The sequence below is a fragment of the Ixodes scapularis genome, unplaced genomic scaffold (genome assembly GCF_016920785.2).
Source record: "Ixodes scapularis isolate PalLabHiFi unplaced genomic scaffold, ASM1692078v2 PGA_scaffold6__148_contigs__length_123643588, whole genome shotgun sequence".
Classification (NCBI taxonomy): Eukaryota; Metazoa; Arthropoda; class Arachnida; order Ixodida; family Ixodidae; genus Ixodes; species Ixodes scapularis.
Window position 1 is genome coordinate 37958118 of NW_024609881.1, and position 20080 is coordinate 37978197.

The window sequence follows — 20080 nt, forward strand, 5'->3', positions numbered from 1 at the left end:
CATATACATTTATATGGGTCCTGTATAAATGTGTGGGACCGATATACCTATACAAAATCCGTAAAAATCCGAGATCGTTTTACCATTTGTGGCCCATATACAGCACCCACTCAACATTCGGGATCTGTATCAGTGCGAGACGTCCATATGTGTAGATGAATTGCCTCTGCGTCCGATCTGTGGCAAGGTGTAGCAGTTGTGCTTGGCTTACAATTGCCTTGCAAAAAATGCAACAAACAACAAAAGCGTAATTTATAAACAAAACCTCGTTTTATTGTCCTCTTTCACTTGACACCTGAAAAAGTATAGTCAACTTTGGACACTTGCTGCATCAGAGCTGGTAGCAAATTATCCCATGCATCTAAAATGTGCCTGTCAGATTACTATTACATTAGATCAGAATATTATTTTTTGAATGGGAACCAATGTTGGCATCAACAGCTCCAAAAACAAGGCAGAAAAACTGCCTTACTCTGATCCTGCCTAAACACTGGTGCCACTTCCGAGTCTATGAAGAGAGGCTAGGAAGCAAAAATAGTTTCAACACCTTTGGCGTGCTGTTGCCAGTGAACTGTGAGCATCAACATTATTGCAAGGTTACATAGCTACAAGAAAGAGTTCTGAGAAGGCAGTAAGCTCTCCAAGAAAAACCTACCTCTTCTTTTCTGTGTTTTCAGGCACAATCACTGCCAGGCAACTGCAAAATATACAAACACACTGAGGGCAAGAATGAATCCCCTAGAGCAATGCTTCCCAAACTCTGGTACCCTGCAACCCACCAAATAGTGGAGGTACCCCCCCCCCCCCCCCTGCTTTTCGCAATGCCACAAGCTTTTCGTTTCCAGTGTGCAAGCAGTTATACACAAAATTGATGTTCAAGTTTTATTTCACAGCTAAAGTGACGATGCAACAAATTTTTAGCTTTCGTTAAATACTACATAGGATGAGTCCTTGAACCCAAAAAACAGACAACTTTTTTTTCCAAGCAATGGCGGTCACAAAAATAAGTAGAGAAAAACGGGCAGCGTTCACCCCCTAAGATTAAAGTGAAGCTTGACACATGTAATCAGTGAATTTTCAATTAAAATGTTCGCGAAACCCTGAAGAGCAATCGCCAAAATCGTGTTCGATGGAACTTTGTTTCAGAACTCCTGATCAATACTGCTGTGTTTGTAACTGAGACACCGAAATATAAGTGACAAAACCTAATTTTTTTTCAGCAGATCTTAAAGGACACATGCAAAGGAAAAAAACATTTTTTTTAGACAGCTTAGATGAAAAAGGATGTCATAAAACGATTTTACAACGAAGAAAAAAAAATTTTAGAGCTATATTTTTGGCGCTATACGAATTTGTAATTGGCGCTCGCGGGAGCCACCGCTGGTCACGTGGTAGGCCCGCGCGCCGCCGCGCTGCGTCGCCGCCGCACGCTCAGCGTTGTGCGAACGCCGCTTCAACGAGTTTCTTTACGCCGCCGTCGCCGCCGCCACACAAGTTTGTCTGCTTCGGGGTGCCGCTGCCGTCATCTGACCGGCGCACAGGTCTACCACGTCTGCTTGCGCGTTTTCAGGAGTTTCCTTTGGGCTATAAAAGTTACCTATCTATCTTAGTTTTTTGTTATACGTCAAACAAAGATGAATAAGTTACTTTTAGAAGCCATAGGAAGCTTCCGAAAGAGCGCAAGCACCACGTGGCAAATATGGGCCCGTCAAGGGCCACTTTCCTGCGGCGCCAGCCGGCGCCAAGTACAAATTCGTATGGCGCCGTAAATATAGTCCTAAAAATTTTTTTTCTTGGTTGTAAAATTGTTTTATGATATCCTTTTTCCATCTAAGCTGTTTAAAAAAAATGTTTTTTTTTTCCTTTGCATGTGTCCTTTAATACCAAACCACCATGCTACCTGCAGCCTTGAATTGCTTCCACAAAAGAAATAAAGCATATTAGGCTCCTACCTCACTCTGTTCTGCAAGAAGGGCTCGCTTGATTCTGTGTCTGGAAAGAGAACACACATTGAAAATGAGTTAATTGTAATTTTGCATTAAACAAACTGCTGCCTGATCCACGAGGAATGTAGAGTCCTAAGATAACCCTATGCATCGGCAGCCCCGTTTGCAATCGTAAAATAAAAAAAGTTTTGATTACATTAGTTTATGTGGTATATGCAGTAAAGTCCATGTTACTAGTTAACCAATCATACATTTTTCATTTGCGTATTTGCCCCCGTAAACGAAGGAAGTGGTAAGCAGATTGGGCTGTCTAAATTGCACTTCTATTTCGAATGCTTGCACATTGCAAACCTTTGGCAGCGTCCTCTTCATTTGATGGCAAATTTGTGAGTTCACTATAATAGTGTAGTTATGAGAGTAGTGCATGGGTTATTTCCCAGACATTAGTACCTTCTAACACCAACTGCTTCGCTTCCGTCAATGCTGCTCGCCGGATTCAACAAAACCACTTGGACAAACAACCAGCCAATATTTTGCTTACATTTGTTTTCTTGCTGACAACTTATGATGTTCCGTATGCATTACTCACCACGGCCCAACCAAACATTCACAAGACCAGCTGAAAATCTGAGCTTTGACCACATGTATTGTGGACAAGATTCGACTTCCCGCGTTATATCGTTTTAGGCTGAGTGTGCATAAATATTTTGCTTGAATCAAACCTAACACCCGGTTCATTAATCAAGCATCTGTAATTGTCAAGGAGCTTAATAACATACACTGCACATGCGTCCAGTAGAGAAAGCTATGAATAGATGCATGCCGTTTGGACAAAAGTCGACACAACCCTGCTTTGTATCGAGGGCTGTTTCGAGGTGGTTGTGACTCATGAAAGAAATAAGGTGTCTGCAAAAATGTATTACTGGAGTAGCCGACTCTTTGCTAAGTGCCAATATCTTCAGAAGTCAAATAATAAAGAAGAAACATACTTAATGTTTACCAGCTCCAAATTGTAGATACACACTTTAAGAGTAATGCACCTGACCTTGTTAGTTGTACCGAAAGGATTATTCTAACATGCAGCTCACCACTCATTTTAGCAAGTTTAAGATATATGCACAGGGCAAGTCGTCTGCTTCTTGGGCAGGGGTTGCGATGATATCAGAAAGCCAAGCTCTTATTGGCTCATTGAAAAAAGTAGTGGGTAGACCTCAAGGCATCTAGCATTGAGGTCTACCCACTATCTTTTTTATCAGTCAATAAGAGCTCCAGATCATTCTGACATCACCGCTACTCCTGAGCAAAAAGCACACGACTTGCTCTCCGCATGGAATACTGACACAAAGATATAAACGACTTACTTCTTCGTTAGGTCATTGACCCGCTCAGAGATATACTTGTTTGTATTCTTCAGCCGGTCGGCCCGAATTTTAGCAGTAGCGACTGCTTTCTCTTCTGGCTTCAATTCTTTGTCCAGCATTATTTTGGTCTCTTGCTGTGTTGGATGGTCGCGTATGTACTTCTCCAACATGTCTGAAAACAAACAAAAACAGAAATTAGAACCCAGTCGAAATCTACTCGTTTTTTTCTTAGTTTAATTGACTCTGGAATCGGCATACAGAAGACTACCGATAATTAAATCTCGGACATTTCATACTTTCAATTAATTCAAACAAAAATCAAATTTTTAGTTTTTCCCTTATGTTTTCAGCTTACTTCAAACTAGACCATTGAGTTAATTCATACTTCTGCTTGTTTGCACCGACAAATATGGGCTGCCTTTGCCGCCACTAGCTGAGCATTTGCATTCTTATTTCACCTAAAAATAGTCGAAAATAAAGCATATCACCATCCTGCACTTATTTAAGTGGTCAAAACCACTTGGACTACTCTGGCGACAGAACACGGCAATGCACAATCGTGTGTTGACGCGAGGAAAAGAAAAAAAAACAACGTCCTCGGGTACGAAAGTGACACTTGGCCACATCTGCTTTTCCCAGCGTGCTGCCGAAGGCCGACTCCGAAGCATGTGACCCGCCTTTGCAGTATTTGCTACTTTGCAGCCACCGTAGCAGGCACGTAGCCAGGGGAGGGCCCATGGGTCCCGGGCCCCCTCGGAAATCTTCCATTTTGCTGGAGCCTCCTCTCCCCTCCCCTCCCCTCCCTCCCTCCCTCCCTCCCTCCCTCCCTCCCTCCCCTCCCCCAAACATAATCCTGGCTACATGCGTGCACCGTAGTGTAACGCACCACACATTCCCTCATTGGCTGTGGCAAAGTTTTCATCATGTCGCTGCGAGGTAAATACCAAACTCTCTCCGTAAAGGAGAAATTGGTTGCGATGGGAGAGAAGTTGATTCGGAAGTGAAGAAGTGGCACTGAAACATGGGATTACTAGGAGTATCCTGACTACCATTTTCAAAGTGAAGGACAAGCTTTTGAGCAACGCAAGCCGATTCGTACTGGATCAAAAAAGCCTTAGGGTAACGGCACACCCACAGCTTGAAAACCGAAACTTGGATTTCGCAAAATAAAGCTGCAGAAGCATTGAACGGGACACTACGAATTCCAAAACATCACTCAGAGATCGATATCTCAAATGGATGGCCGTATTTTTTGAAAAAGAAGGGAGCAATCAAGTGAGGAATGTGGCATCACGGTTATATTCAAACGGTTCAGAATGAGGGGAAGCGGCCTCGCTTCAGTTCACCAGCTCGACGGGACGAAGCGAGGAGGACAGGGAATGAGAATAGAATCGTAATGCCCCATGCCTCGCCGGCCGTGTTCAGTCGCGCATTTCTTTGAAAAAAAATATGGCCATCCGTTAAACACTGTATGAATGGTGTTTTTGGATTCTGCAGCATCCCGCCTATCGCTCCAGCCCTGTTTTGCGAGCTCAAAATTTCAGTTCAGTATCCCTTTAAGCGTGCACGGAGCTCCAATCTGCCAAAAAGTGAACTGATCCTGCGAAAAAAAGCTGACAAAGTATCCTTGCGGTTCGTATAAAACACAAAAATGAAGTTGTGATAATTCAAACAAAAATCTGTGGTTTTGTCAAGTATAGATTAACGAACATCTAGTGTAATTGCAAGTCTTTTAAACTCTAAAAGCATAGAGCGCTGCTAAACTCTTCTTTTCAAGAAAGCAAGCTTTATGTTTAGCTAAAACGGTTTTCATGATAATGTGGCATTATCATGCAATAAAAGGTAACTGATAAGTGCAGATATTTCTATGTATTACACAGTTTATAGACCTCACTGCAAACGTAAGCCTCTTAATTCAGCACATGATTGGAGAAATCAGCAATGCACCTGAGGAGCAATGTAAATTTTCCCAATTTCCCCACGCTTTTTTTACGACAGAACCAGTAGAAAGCACACAACCACTAGAGAGCACATCATTTCTATGCTGACAGTCACTGCAAGCATCTTAGAAAGTAATTATCTTACTGCGAACAGCAATCTTCTTTTCCGGCGTCATCGGAATCTTCCCCTGAGCACCCAGTTTTTTGAACCTGTTGCAGGGCCTGCCGCTCACACTTCGTTCAAGTAGTTGAGGCGTCGTCCACATCGTCCTCGATGCATCTTTGGCACACTTCGAATCGCACGTAGCTTTGAACACGAACTTCAACTTGCTACATGGTATGAGAATGTTGCACCCCACATGAACCAGGAAACAGAACATTGTTGAACATAGCCTACAAGATATGCATCGTAACTTTTAAGAAGCAGACAACAAGTCAATTCAAGCCACGACAGTCCTTTAAATAAAGGTGCGAAGAGATGATCACCTCATCATAAGGTGTTCACAAGCTAATGATATGTGAAAGAATGAAAAGGGCTACCTTTTTTTAATACTACTACAGTCGAATCTCATTAATTCAAACTATCTTAATTCAAACTAACATGCAGGTCCCATCCTATGCATCTCTATGGGAGGTAACTCCTGGTAATACAAACATTGCTTTATTCAAACAAATTTTCGGCCCCCCTTAAGTTTAAATTAATGAGATTCGACTGTAGATAAAATATTTTCCTCCGACACCTGAGTATATCGCTAGCCATTAAACATAATTGAGAACTGCAAGGGGTTTTGTTTACCATATATGTATGATCCTGCCACGTCCCAAATTTTAATGCAACGGTATAATGAGGAAAATACCAGATTCTACTTCGCAGATTTAGGATTAAACAACACATTGTTCATACAAGGTTTCATGAAACTCAAACTTTGCGATGTTGCACATTTTCCGAGGGGATCGGTGGCCGAGTGGGCCAGTGCACACCAGCTCAGACCACGTGGAGCGAAAACTAGCGCTGCAGAACCCAGGGATTCTAAGTACAGTTGCACCCCTGCCCGTTTCGATCTGGATGAGCATTGTACCGGCGTGTGGTCGTGTATCACTACTATGTGGTACGCGTTGAAGACCCCAGGCTAGTCGTTGTACTGCACTGGCTAAATTTCTCCTCTACAGTGGGAAACAAGTCGCCCATTGAGGCAGACTAAGTTCTAAAATGTATGAACATACACACATTGCAATTTTTTTTTTGCACATTTGCCAATGCAATCATTGTTTAAAGAAACCTCCAATAAAATTCTTTCTTTTACATAATAAAACTGCAGCTTAAGGTTTAAAACAAGAATCCGAAAAGAGCAAGTTTGACGTGCTGGTGAAGCGGATATTGTAGCGAGTTTGTTCGACTCCATTCAACAAGTTTCGTTTCAGCCGGCACTCCCCGAGTGGCTGCACTTGCCGAGTACATTTTAGGGCCAGCACATGCGGAGTACTGCAGCTGCTTGCACCAGAACGCCATCCCAGCATGCATTGCACACTAAAGTCGATAGTGATGAACAGCACAGGTTGAGGTGATAATGTCGGGTAATCTAGCACCCCTAGCAGCGCTACTTGGGTCTACTTTCTCCACCAGCGAAGTTGAAGAGCTCCTTCAAGAGATCAATAGCTTAAGAAGCTAACTGAATTGCGTCAATTATATGAACAGCATCATTGCTATGACGACAGAATCTGTTTCACCTTACATTAGGCCGTAGCTAAGGATAAAAGCATGATGGCAGCTTGTGCAATTTAGCTGCATTCTTGAGCTAGGAGCTCATACTACAGTATAGACCACTTACAACGTAACCGCTTATAGTGCAGGACCGGGTATAACGCGGCTTTTTTAAACCACCGGTTCACCTCCCATAGAACTCCATGTAATTGCATACCGCTTAAGATGCAGGCACGCGAAGGGAAATACCGGTTATAGTGCGGTTTCTGGAACAGCCCGCCGACCGACCAACGCAGCGAGCACGCTTCCCTGTGCGACACTAGATAACGGCGCTAGCCGCAAGTGGCACTCGCGGGGCAAGACGCGGGGCAAGGAGGTTGCTCGAAGAAGCGGGGAGAAGCAAAGTGAGAGGATTCAGTCGCCATAGCAACGGAGGGACGCACGCATGTGTCGTTCACGTGCGTGCGCCCCTCCGCTGCGTTGGAGAACAACCGCAACGACAGACCAATTGCAGGTCGAGGAGAAGTGTTCGCACGCGTTGCATGCCGGTCGCGGGCCGGCTGCTTCTATCCGCAAACATGGCGGCAGTTGTAATTGTCGACGTAGACGGCGTGGTTATGGTGGCTAGCATAGCGTGGTGGAAGCTCATTGTTCCGCGTAAAAGCGCTATCCTTGACTGTGAATTTTCGTTGTGTGTCGCTATGATAACCTAGCACGTACTAGAAGGGAAGATCCACCGACTCGTGCGGCGATGTCGTGGCAGCACTCTCAAGACGGCAGAAACGCTCATGTTGCCGTGTTGTTTACTTCGACTACAGTGGTGATTTCTAAGCATTTGTGTTTTCGAACATCGCCCGGATTTCTTATTTGGAGCATTTCATGCCTGTGCTCAAAATGAAGGTATTACTGGCGCGTACCGTAAAAATGATGCGAATTTTCACGCGTTTTCATCACCGGAGAAAAGTGATTAGGGTTAGCAATCCTGAACACTCGCAACGTCCGTCCGCAACCCGCGACGCCGTTAAAAGGCTGCGTCAGACAAAAGTCGCTTATTTCTTTCAAAATGTGTGACACACTTGAGAGAGAAGCGAGAGAAGTGTACTAGTCTGGTGAAATAACGACTTTCCTCTTCATCTAACATAAAATAAATTCTTTTACAAAGGTAGGTTGTCTGATGGCTTGCATTTTTGGCCTGAAAAATTTATGTTTTGGTTATAGTAGTGCGGTACCGCTTATAGTGCTGATTTTCGCGACATACGTTATATGCAGTCTACACTGTATTTACCTACATTGCGGTCTATCATAAGGTGAGAAGCACAGTGCTTAGATCAGCCATGCAGAGCGTCGTTAGCAGGATTGCTCAATAACTTGTTTTGGGTATAAGGCCGCAAAGCAGAATATTCATATTTCCAAAATCGGCGTCTGTGCGCGTTTCGTAAGTGCTGCCAAAAATGATGTCAAAAAATCTCTAATAGAATGGTTGTTCACCACATTTTTCGTCGCAAATAGAAACAACTGGCACTCCACTGTTGCATTTCTGCCTGCTACGTAGCCGAACAGCAAGTTTGTTTTGGTTCATAGTTGGCACACGTACCACAGCAGAGATAGCAAAAGCATTGTGGTACACTCGTCAAGTGAACCAGGTCTCAGGGTAAAACTTATGTCGATGTGTCAAACAAACTCGCTATTACAGAGGCGACCACAAAAACGTCATGTCTATGGTGATGGGGCTGGCCACCTTACACCATGATTCTGTGCTTTGTTCTTTTAGTTTTTGTTTTCAATTTTGATTCGAACGCACACATAATTTTGAGTATATAATTTGGGGTGAAAAAAGCATGTTAGTAATGTGCAAATGCTGTATCCCTTCAATTTAGCGAAGAGTGCTTAAAACTGACTTTGATACCAACCTGTCCTTCGTGTTCCTGGAATAGTGGAGTTGATGACCTGTTTGCAAAATCCTCGCCGAGGTCCTCAGGACGGGGCTCAGGAGGGGGCTCCAGATGGGGCTCCGGGCGGGGCTCCGGACAGGGCTCAGGAAGACGCTCAGGAAGGAGCTCAGGAAGGTGCTCAGCCAGGGGCTCAGGCAGGGGCTCAGGCAGGGGCTCAGGCAGGGGCTCAGGCAGGGGCTCATGCAGGTGCTCATGCAGGTGCTCAGGAAAGGGCTCCTCTCCCTCCATGCACGGCACCTGCCATAACAAAGTACACAATAAAACCACTTCAAACTATATTCCACTTGAAGTTGTTTCCAGTACTGGCAAAACCACAGGCACAAGGACATGGTTTTCAAAAGCACTTTCTACATGCCAGTAGTCATGTATGCAAAGCATTTTGCTGTTCGACTCGTTCCCACCCACACCTTCATCAGTACCGAAAAGAATATGTCAAATAGAGCATAGGGTCAAGTAAGGTGTTCTCCGGCAAACACATCTTTACACAATAAATCATCAATATTCTGTTCAAGATGTATCAGAGATGAACCTGCTTTTTCATAAACAGCAATTTCTCACCAAGGCCCGAGCGGAGACATCGCTGATTGGTGGTCGATTCCTGGGAACCTGGTCACTGGGTCGGCTATCATAAAAATAAAGGCATACTGGAGTTACTCCGAACATTAAAATATTTCATAAGGAAAGTTAAACAAATTACCCCAGCACGCTGGTCCTTGCACTTGAAACGCTTAGTGGTGCAGGAGCTGCCTCTGCTTGAGCTCGTGGTCCCTTGACTTGGACATTAGCTCCTGGATGAACATCTATAAATATTAAGACTTAAGAAATCTGTAGTTTTTTAAAACAACTATAAACAAGCCAATTCATCCCAAAGTGCACATACCAAACTTAGAGAGGAGGGTCCAGGACAAAGCTTTCCTTAACTGCCGCTCCTCCTCCAGCTCCTTCTTTGTAGCTGCTAGCTCCGTCTTCACACGTTTCAATTCTCTCTCCAGATCACCGTTAGCCTCCCTTTCAACTCTTAGCAGCTTCTCAGGGACAACCCCTTCGTCATCATCCTCACTGCTGTCGACACTCGGTGCCGCCCTTTTTTTCCTGCTCAGAATGTCGGTCATCTCCTTTTTGCGTGAAGCCCTCTGGGCAGACATCTGCTCTCGTCTTGATCTTGTACTGGTTGCCTGTAAAACCAATCTGTTACAACTGTACCATGACACACATAGGGTGGTTCAAGTCACCAGGCTCGATCTAAAATGGACCGTAAAAATCGACGCCTGCACGTAGCCATCTAAACTTTTCGCCAAAGGTGTAATTCACAGGTTGGTTTTTTCTTGTAAAATTACAAAGCGTAGCTCTCTTTCTGTAAAAAATAAGGCCAAGAAAGTTGCCAGGGTCTACGGCGGGCAGCAATGCAGACGACAGTGGTCCGGTAGCAGTGTGTGTTTGGCGTTCGTATTGATAGATGGCGCTGCCTTCTTATCGCGACGTGCAGGCGTCGATTTTTACCACGGTGGACGGCTCGCGACCACCGTGGTTTATTAAAATGAATATAATATTTTCGAAATGTACCTTCGGTTAAAAAATAAATGCGAACAATAAAAACAAACTTAAAGTAAAAAAACGCGTCTGCATAACGGCGGTGCTTTTGCTGCCAACGGATTTCGTCTGCGTGTCGTCTGCTTTCTCTCGCTGGTCGGCTGCACCTTCCGACGCTGCTCTCGATGCCATCTATCAATATCTATCAATACGAGCGCCAAACACACCCCGCTACTGGATTTAGTCTGGGTTGCCGCCCGCCGTAGACCCCGGCAAGTTTCTTGGCCCTACTTTTTACTAAAAGAGAACTACGCTTTGTAATTTAACAAAAAAAAAACTGACCTGTGAGAGACACCTTTGACATAAAGCTTAGATGGCTACGTGCAGGCGTCGATTTTTACGGTCCATTTTAGATCGAGCCTGGTGACTTGAACCACCTTATATAACTAGAGAATTATCTGACTGTCATTGATGGGGCCCTCGAAGATAACAGGCAGAGCAGTTGCCCTTGACTTTAAGATGCTCTTTATCAGTTCCTGCTGATTTTCTGGTTTTGAAAACAAACAAAAAATAAACAATAAGCACATGAAAAGTTAGCCCCTTCTAAGAAACCTCTACAGCAAGTGTGATAGCCGGACTAATGAATATCCATACTAACGGGCACTTTAAAGGAGTTCTGAATTATCCCCTTTAAAGAATCAGGGGATCAGCGCACGCCAATAAGTGCGAGGTCGCGACCTGATTCACCAATTCTTTCAAGGAGTTGAAAGAATTGGTAAAGGGGAAGGATGGAGGGACAGGTAAAGTGGGTAGTGGTGGAGTGGGTGGTGCTAGGCTGGAATGGGGGATTAATTCATTGCTTTGAAACTTAGTAAATATCGTTTCACCACTGCGATACGTATTTCAATAAATTTGAGCTCGCTATGGGCCGACGCCAATTTTTTCGGCTCCTTTCAGAGGTATATACACGATTGCAAGTAGGGCCTGCGGCGGCCGCGATTTGGGTGGCACACACTTGGTCGTACGACGTTTAAGCCAAGGCCGACTTTTTGTCGAGACACTTTACGAATGGTCGGCCGCCGAAAAGCGGTGCGTGTTTACGTGGGCTAGGTGGTTTAACGTTTTGTGATGAGGCGCCGCAGACTGTCGCCGTGAAGCGGCGTGAACGCCGCGGGGGGATGGGTTAACACGCGCCCCAGTGATTTGCTAAAACGTCGATCGCACAAATGACCGCTGTTCGCTAAAGCATAATTCGCTCCTGTGATACGGATCCCTCCTGCAAGAGCCTCCCGCAACACAGGCCATGTAACTGAGAATCTGAAAGACCATAGTTACTTCTACACGACCGTTCGTTACCAGTGGCCGTAACAAACCCTCTCGCTCGTTCACGTGAACATTTGTTGACAAATGTCTTACCTGCCAACTGAAGGATAAAGGCTGCGTAATAGCCTTCTTGATCCCCCGTCGCAGTCCTCCAGTAGGCTTCGTAATGACGCCCTTTGTCGTAGTCGACAACAGTCTTTGGGTTGAAGTGTCTAATTAAAGTCGCTGGAACAATAGCCTTAATATTGTCCTGAACGTACCGTACATGGGCAAACATCATTAGCTGTTGAAAAGAAATAAGCGCTGGAGACGGCCGCAACAACCACGTTGCTCGCGTTTAGGTAAACAAGCGCACATGTATTCAGCACCGGTCAGAAACTGCCGGTGGCGGCGCGCCGGCGTTTTTTTGTTTTTTTTTCTCCGGCGGCGGTGCGGCGCGGAGGAGAAACAATGTTATAAAAAATACTTGCACAAATAAAACACGAAAATGGTTAAAAAAAGAAAACACCAATATCAAGCAATAATGTACGCCGCGGTTACGATGCGCCGGCGTGATAATATTTGTGGAATCGGTTAGCGGCGCAAGCGGCGTGACTGCGGCGGCGGCGGCGGCGGCGGCGGCGGTGCGTCGCTCACACGCCGCACGCGTCTGTTCCTAACCAGTGTTAGCGTTGGCGGCAACACTTCGATAAAAAATTCATTATATACGAGCAGTCAGCGATTTTTAACGATGCATTCTACAGCAAGCCCCAACTTTAAACGTCTCTTGCTAAAAAAAAAAATAACTTGAAATATGCTTCACGACATTTATAATCTACTTTTGACTTGTGTTTTTGCTATTTTTATCAACCACCCAACGGCAACCCGATGAAGTGAAATCCAAATCCAACACGAAACAACCATTAGCTTCACCTGCTTCACCGGCATCACATTTGGGAAGTGCGAAGTGGTTCGGGGTTCAGTCGCGCTATTATGTCTGCCAAACAGTTGCCGTTGGACGAACCACAAAATAAACGATCCAAGAAGGTGTACTTGGAACCAAATGAACCTTTTAATGTTCCGTCATCGACACTGCTCTACCGGAGCAGCCTACCCCGTGAATCTAGCGAGCCCGTTAGTGACAATCCAGCTGCTACAACGGACTTGAGTACTGACAGTGCGACTCGTGCAGCGACTGAAGAAGTAAGTGAAGACGTACCCTTTACAACTTTGTATCCAGATGCCTCACAGTTCAACGAGGTGGACGCAAATAACCTGCAGGACATCGAGCGTGGCGACGTGAACGATGATCCCGATGAAGGCCTTCAGGACGACTCGTTTCCTGATGCAGCACAGATTGTGGCGTGCTGCTTTGAAAGCTTGCGGCACGTAATTCTGCCGATGTCCAACATTAGCAAGGCAGAAGTGTTGGCCATGGTAATGAGGTTTGTTACGTCTGAGAACCTAACGTGGAGTGGTTTAGACAACTTGCTGTCACTGATTAATGTTATCTGTGGAATGGAGGTACTTCCTCGTACCAAGTATCTGTTTAGAAAGTTGTTGGCGTCGAAGCTCGGGCGTTCAACAGATTTTTACTACTGCAAGTTCTGTGAAGGCTACCTACCTACACCAGAGGACAGGACATCAAAAATTATATGTGCAACATGCCAGAACTGCACCACCATCTCGGAGCTTCGAAGCAAGGGCAGCTTCTTCACCATCCTTGATCTACACGACCATGTGCGGCAGATTATCGGCAAGACGTCAGAGGGGCTCTTCACCAACTTAGAGAAATTGAACGACAATTCTGAAGAGACGATATCTGACTTCACTGATGGAAGCCTCTACAAGAAACTCAAAACCAGTGGTGCATTGGAGTGGGGGGACTTGACCATCACCTTCAACACAGACGGAAGCCCCATTTTCAAGTCGTCGAAGGCGTCTGTGTGGCCTCTCCAGTTTGTTATCAATGAAGTGCCGGCCTCCGAGCGTTTCTTGGCAAGTGGAGTTGCTGGCATTTGGTTCGGCACAAAACATCCGAACATGTCACTTTTCCTGGACAAGTTCGTCGAGCATCTCTCAAACATGAGCCCCATAGTTTGGCAGTCAAATTCAAGAACAGTGACTTCAAAAGTCTACGCTGTATGCTCTTGTGTCGATGCTCCGGCACGTGCTGCCGTCCAGAACCAAGTTCTCTTCAACGGTTACTTCGGCTGCCCATGGTGCTTGGCTCCTGGGGAACACGTTGAAGGTAAATTATATGAGATCTGTTCAACGTGTTCTCGTTCCTTTTGTCACATTATCTATTAATCATATTTTTTTATCTTTAACTGTACCTGCCCCCTTGCTTGGTTGCCCTTACAAAAAGTTGCAATATTTTTTTTTACCAGGTGCTATGAGGTATCCAGAGGCACAGCAGAGTGAAGAACGAACACACGAGCTCGTTCTCCGCGACATGGAGTATGCTGTTGCATATGACTCAACGGTAAATGGATTGAAGGGACCTTCTCCATTGGTGAACCTCAAGCACTATGACCTGGTGTCTGGCCAGGCATGCGAGTATATGCACTCCGTCCTTCTTGGCGTCACGAAGCAACTGACAGAACACTTGCTGGATTCCTCAAACTGTGCCGAAAGGTATTACATTGGTAAGTCTTGTGTACATAATGACCTCATGTTAAAAAACATTTCAGAATGCGAATTTCCAAACTATATAAAATGTTAAAGGGACACAGACACTCCCCCAAATGTGTATTTTTCTTTTTTTCTTGAATTTAATATGGTGTCAGAAGACTACCCAATCAATATTTTGCTACAGCATATCACATATTTTTAATAAAGTGAAAAAACGCAACTGCTGGAAACTGGACTGGGGAAGGGGAAGAAGTCTTGAGGAGGAGAGAGTTGCCGGAAATCATGTAACTACACCCGACCGCGTTTTCTTTTCCTTTCCTTAATTTTTCTGGTTGTGCAAAGCAGACGAAAAATGCGCACGTCAGAGGTCACGTGACTTCTGCACGTTTTTCAAGCTCTTACCAATTCGTGTAGCCGCCTCGGTGGCTCTGAGGCGAGAGTGCTGGCCTACAGATCCCCATGTGGCGGGTTCGAATCCCGGCCGAGGTGCCCGCAATCTGACGGAGGCTTTTTGCGGAGGAGGCGCCGTGTAACCGAGCTTTCGGCTGCACATCAAAAGATCCCTAGGTGGATCCTCAGTCCTCCACTGGGACGTGCCAGATGCCCGTCGTTGGTTTGGCACGTAACACCCCCAAATTTGATTTTGACCAAACCGTGTTCGTAAGGGTAAGGGATGCCTTCAGCCAGAAGGGGCACCGAGTTGGTGACGTCCGTGTGAATCAGCTTGGTAGTCGAGCGTGTCGTACGAAATAAATCTTAATTGCTTTGATTTGTGTACAATCTCTCTTACGAAGCTAGACAGGTTCGCTGGTACCGCAAACGGCAGTTCTAAAGCAGAGGTCCCACGCCCATCGTCCACTGCCATTGCTTAGTCCACTTCATTCAGCCGTCCAGCCCGCGACTCCTGCGATACGACACCATTTTGAGAATGGTGCAGAGAATGCACAGGGTGCTTCCAGTTCCCTGTGCAACTTTTTTTCTCAATCGGCTTTCTAGAGGGCACAAATAATGGCTATCATATATTTTTCTATTTTTAATATTCCATGTGTGCCTTCGATTACTTACGACTGATTATATTTGGTGTGTGTGTCTAAACCATTGAGAATGGCACGTAAACACGGAGACGACAGTAAGCGCAATTGAAACCGGCGAGTTCTCAATCGGTGGTTTTCGGGCGGAAAGAAAACGTATTTCGAGCTGTAAAGTCTGTTCTGGATAGTTGGGCTCTCATATGTCATGTACAAATAAAAACCTTGGCAAGCAGAAATGCCTTGTCAGTACCCCTTTAACTAAAAAGAAAAAGGGTTTGGGATTTTCGCAGACAATCGGGAAGTGAAATTGAGAAAAAAAAAACTTTAGTGTTGTTTACGTTGACATCGCCTTAGTTTTCGTTTTAGGGTTCGAGTTATCAAAATTCTGCTTACTCCTTTTGCATTCCTCTTAAACCAGTTTATTCAGGCTCAAATCGAATATTTGACTCTAGCCAAAATAAACTTGTGTCAGGGGACTGCAAAACCAATAAACGGTTGATTTGTCACGTGAAGTGACAGGACCTTATGTGATCATGTAACCTTTCACGTGATCGTAAGGTTCACGTGACTGCATAAGCTTACCTGATCACTATGGGCATCCGTCGAAGTTATTTTAGTTTAGCTCTAGCTTGTGGCAAACTTCCTCAAAATTGCCAAGGGAATTCAGAAAGCTAGACACCTAAGACAACAGGATATAGGCGAACACAGTATTCAGGTCCAGCTCTTAGCTTTGACTGGTGCTCCATTCCTAGCAGACCCCAGGTAGCACACCATGTCGGCCGATACTGGGATTACGTCGGCCAGTACCGGGAGCTGTACGGCGGATCCCGGCCAGGGACGCCGGTAAGAAACCGATCCCGGCCGATATCGGGGACTCGTTGTCTAAACTGGCCAGCGCCAGCCGGAAAGTTCCCGATACCGGCCGATATCGTTTTCTTGCTGTACTCACCGGCCAGTCTAGCCGTGGAGTTTCCGGTGACTGGCCGATATCGTTTTCTTGCTGTAGTCGCTGGCCAGTCTAGCCATGGAGTCTCCGGTGACTGGCCGACATCGTTTTCTTGCTGTAGTCACCGGCCAGCCTAGCCATGGAGTTTCCGGTGAATGGCCGATATCGTTTTCTTGCTGTAGTCACTGGCCACTCTAGCCATAGAGTTTCCGGTGACTGGCCGACATCGTTTTCTTGCTGTAGTCAGCGGCCAGTCTAGCCGTGGAGTCTCCGCTGACTGGCCGACATCGTTTTCTTTCTGTAATCACCGGCCAGTTCAGCCACGGAGTTTTCGGTGACTGACCGACATCGTTTTTTCGCTGCTTTCACAGGCCATTCGAGCCGTGCAAGTTTTGATATGTAACCGACATGGCTTTTTCGCTGATATATTAACTATATGATGGTTACAAATGACCGTTAGGTTGGACATGTCTTCAATTTGCTAGTGACACCTAATATTATCCTTGGCCTAGTATTAACGCCGCGTCATCCTTAAACCAGTTAACAAAGGCTTATTTCAGTTTTGTTAAAAAAGACGGGATCAAGCATGGCTGTGGAATGAAAATTCAATTTGTTTTACATCTATTAACTTTTAAAAAGCAGCTCTTAGACGCCCGTTTCCGGCTTGAGCGGCATCGCAGTCGCCGTCAGCGTAACCGCGCGTTGCATTATGGGAAACGTCCCATAATGCAACGCGCGGGTCTCACTCGTGACCCGCGCATTGCATTATGGGGCCTTTCTCATAATGACGGCGTGTGCGCGTTGCATTATGGGAAGCGTCCCATGATGCAACGCGCGGTCGGCGACGGCGACGCCAACATCGCCGTCGGCGTAACCGCGCGTTGCGTTATGGGAAACGTCCCATAATGCAACGCGCCGTCTCATTTGTGACCCGCGCATTGCATTATGGGAAGCGTGTCATGATGCAACGCGCGGGTCGGCGACGCCAACGTCGCCGTCGGCGTAACTACGCGTTGAGTTATGGCAAACGTCGTATAATGCAATGTGCAGTCTCATTCGTGACCCGCGCATTGCATTATGGGACGTTTCCTATAATGACATCACAATTGACGTCACATGTGACGTCACAAGGGTCCCGCACGTTGCATTATGGAAAAAGTCCAATGATGCAACGCGCGGGTCACTCGTGACTTGCGCGTTGCATCGTGGCGGCGAAACTTGCTTTCGATGAGTTGGGCATTTTTACTGCGTCACTGCGCTTCCGTAAAAATTTCCACATGTTCTCAACGGCAAGTGTCAGGGCTTACACAGGGTTTTAAAGAGCTTCTTCGACGATTGACTACGAACAAGTAGAAAACGTGTCTTCAGCATGTTGCCGCCAGCCTCCGAAACGCTCCAAAAACGCGATTTTTCAACATGCAAAATCGCCGATCGATGGCTTCACTCTCGTGCTGCAGCTGCAGCGACCAAGCGGGGATGCGCGATCCAGCCCTTTGCCCAGGCAGATGCCGAGCGCTCCGCGCAAGCGGTCGTTCAGCGGTCGGCCTCAGTAAGCGATCCACCCAGTTGCTCGCGCTGCCACCGCTTTCATAGCGTCTGCCCTCGCTTTTTAACAGTTTCGGTTCCCATTGCTATTTTTCTGAAAGCATGAAGTTCTGATCGGAACTTAATGCTTTGATAAAATGTCCTGCCGTCGTGGCGCTGTATGTTTTGCAAAGGGGCTGTTAAGCAATACCAAACGCGCATGCCGTAAAGCGACCGTCATCTCCGCAGGCGAGTTCCATCTGAGGGGAATTTGTCGTATTGTCTTCTAGCAAACGACATACCTAGCTCTTCATCCGAATAGGTGTGCACAACGTCTTCGACGTAACGCCATATCTTGGGCCTCTTCGCTGGCAAGGCGAATGAGTCGGCAAAGACTTTGCCGAGAACGGCTGCCTCGTCGTCACTCGAGCTGGAGCTAAGCTGGTATCCTCGTCGCTGTCACTGATTTCGCTGCTACTGCGTTTTATTAGACGATGTCAGCGCCGCAGTATGCTCGGGCCAGTCGGTCATGACAAGAGGAGCGAAAGCAAGCACAGCAAGAGAGCCCACCCAGCAATCGAAACAAAAAAACAGCGAAACTCCTTCATTTCCCCGCGGCAACGTTGATAACGAAACTGAAATGTTGCGAGTGACTATAGATCGTACTCCCCCGAAAAAGGCTGCGCGGAGAACTACTCCGGGTCCGAGCGGTCTGTCCGAGGAAGACACAGTTTGGGCGGCACATTCGTTTTTTACATCATTCTGCATGATCGTAATCGAAACATCACGTGCACCCTATATTCAACCAGAAAGGGTCACTACTTCCATAAACCCCTGCGTGCAACACGGCGCGCGTTGCTCTTTGGGAACTAGTTGGCCAGGGAGGAGAGGGGCATGGTTTCGGTTTCGATCGGCAGCGTGGACTATTAACGGCCGTGATCTCACGTTTTTTGGTCTCGAGAGCATCATTTTTGGTCTCTAAACTAACCTAAATGGCCAGACCTCGAATCTATAGCACAAGCCCGAGACGTATAGCTTGCCTTCACACATGCTTGTTGTATTTTTATACTCTATCGAGCCTTTCTGTTTGCGTTTCGAGATATATGTGAACGAGCCAGTGCTGGGAATCTCGACGCTGCGTAGCTCGGGTATCTTGCTTGTGTGCGAGTCAACAAGCTGTAACGACCAATAAGTTTGCATACATCGAGCTCGCACCTTTACAGCTGGTCAGGAAGTTTGTTTGTTTTATGCGTCCATAGACGAAATAATATTTTTTGCAACTACTGTTTTTCTTAATACGCCTGAGTACGTGAGGTAAAACTTGGAGGCGCCATTGAAAAGCTCAATTTGAACACACATCTTATCTCTTATCTGTACTGACCCGCAGCACTGCACGAAGCTAAGTCCCCACCCGCTTGCATTCCGCTAATATTCAACATCGCGTATGCACATAAATTTTTTCTGCAATCATATAGGCACATTCCCCCACACAAACCGTTTTAAGAAAGCAAAAGTCGAGCAATTGTGTGAAGAATGTCGCACCGTTCGCCGGAAGTGCGTCGGACGGGCTTGAACCTCTATGCGGTGTGCCAAAGGAACGAAATTATTCAAAGCGCATTTGACGGTTGGTAATGGCCGTAATATTTATGTGTGTTGCTTTCTTCCTGACTGAGTATGCCGAGATAATTTCAGACACACCGTTCAGACACAAATCTTGGGCGTCAGTAAAAGCTCATCCAAAAAGGCCTAGCGAAGATAGGAGACGCTTGTTAGAGCCTCCGTCGTAGCTAGCCGACCTCAGCGTTTGCGAAAACCTAATCTCCTATCAGCGTAAAATTTGAGTGGGCGATATATGATGACACGAGGAAGACACCATAGTATTTTGTGTGCAATAATTTGTGTGCAAGGAAATTGCCCCAGTTTTCGTTTTGTCAACCATTTCGTCGTTTACCCTGAGACTGGGTTTTTTTTTTTGAAGAGCAGAAGTAACAGAAAAAACAGACAGGTCTCAGGGTAAACGACGAAATGGTTGACAAAACGAAAACTTCCACCAGCTAGCCTGTACTTTGACTCTTTTCTCGTTTCGTTTTGTATCGTTCGAGAATGAATGTATTGTACGTTCGTGAAAAGTCAGATCATCGAAAACTCAAGCGGCGCATTCGGTCACGGCGTGATAGCATGAAAGGAAGCTGCTCAATCGAAACCGAAACTG

General features: G+C 46.0%; 2 protein-coding genes across 3 annotated transcripts; one reads left to right on the top strand and one right to left on the bottom strand.

The window, feature by feature from the left end:
• Positions 1-248: 248 nt before the first annotated feature.
• LOC115326670 (pinin) lies at positions 249-12031 on the bottom strand. Of its 2 annotated transcripts, XM_040210456.3 has the most exons (9): positions 11848-12031; positions 10890-10978; positions 9782-10076; positions 9599-9701; positions 9460-9523; positions 8861-9138; positions 5393-5613; positions 3308-3479; positions 1941-1992 (listed from the first exon to the last, which is right to left on the bottom strand). In XM_040210456.3, the coding sequence occupies exons 1-9, from the start codon at positions 12029-12031 to the stop codon at positions 1941-1943; spliced, it is 1458 nt and encodes a 485-aa protein (XP_040066390.3). The 2 variants fall into 2 exon arrangements, 1 of the variants encoding a protein (XP_040066390.3); XR_005798227.1 differs by lacking the exons at positions 5393-5613; positions 8861-9138; positions 9460-9523; ... (2 more) ...; positions 10890-10978; positions 11848-12031 and adding exons at positions 249-295; positions 656-697 and having other exon boundaries at positions 1953-1992; positions 3308-3328.
• Positions 12032-13062: 1031 nt separating this feature from the next.
• On the top strand, positions 13063-14043 carry LOC121838464. Its single transcript, XM_042294740.1, has one exon. It carries the CDS (start codon positions 13135-13137, stop codon positions 14041-14043), a length of 909 nt encoding a protein of 302 aa, XP_042150674.1. The 5' UTR covers positions 13063-13134.
• Positions 14044-20080: the final 6037 nt, after the last annotated feature.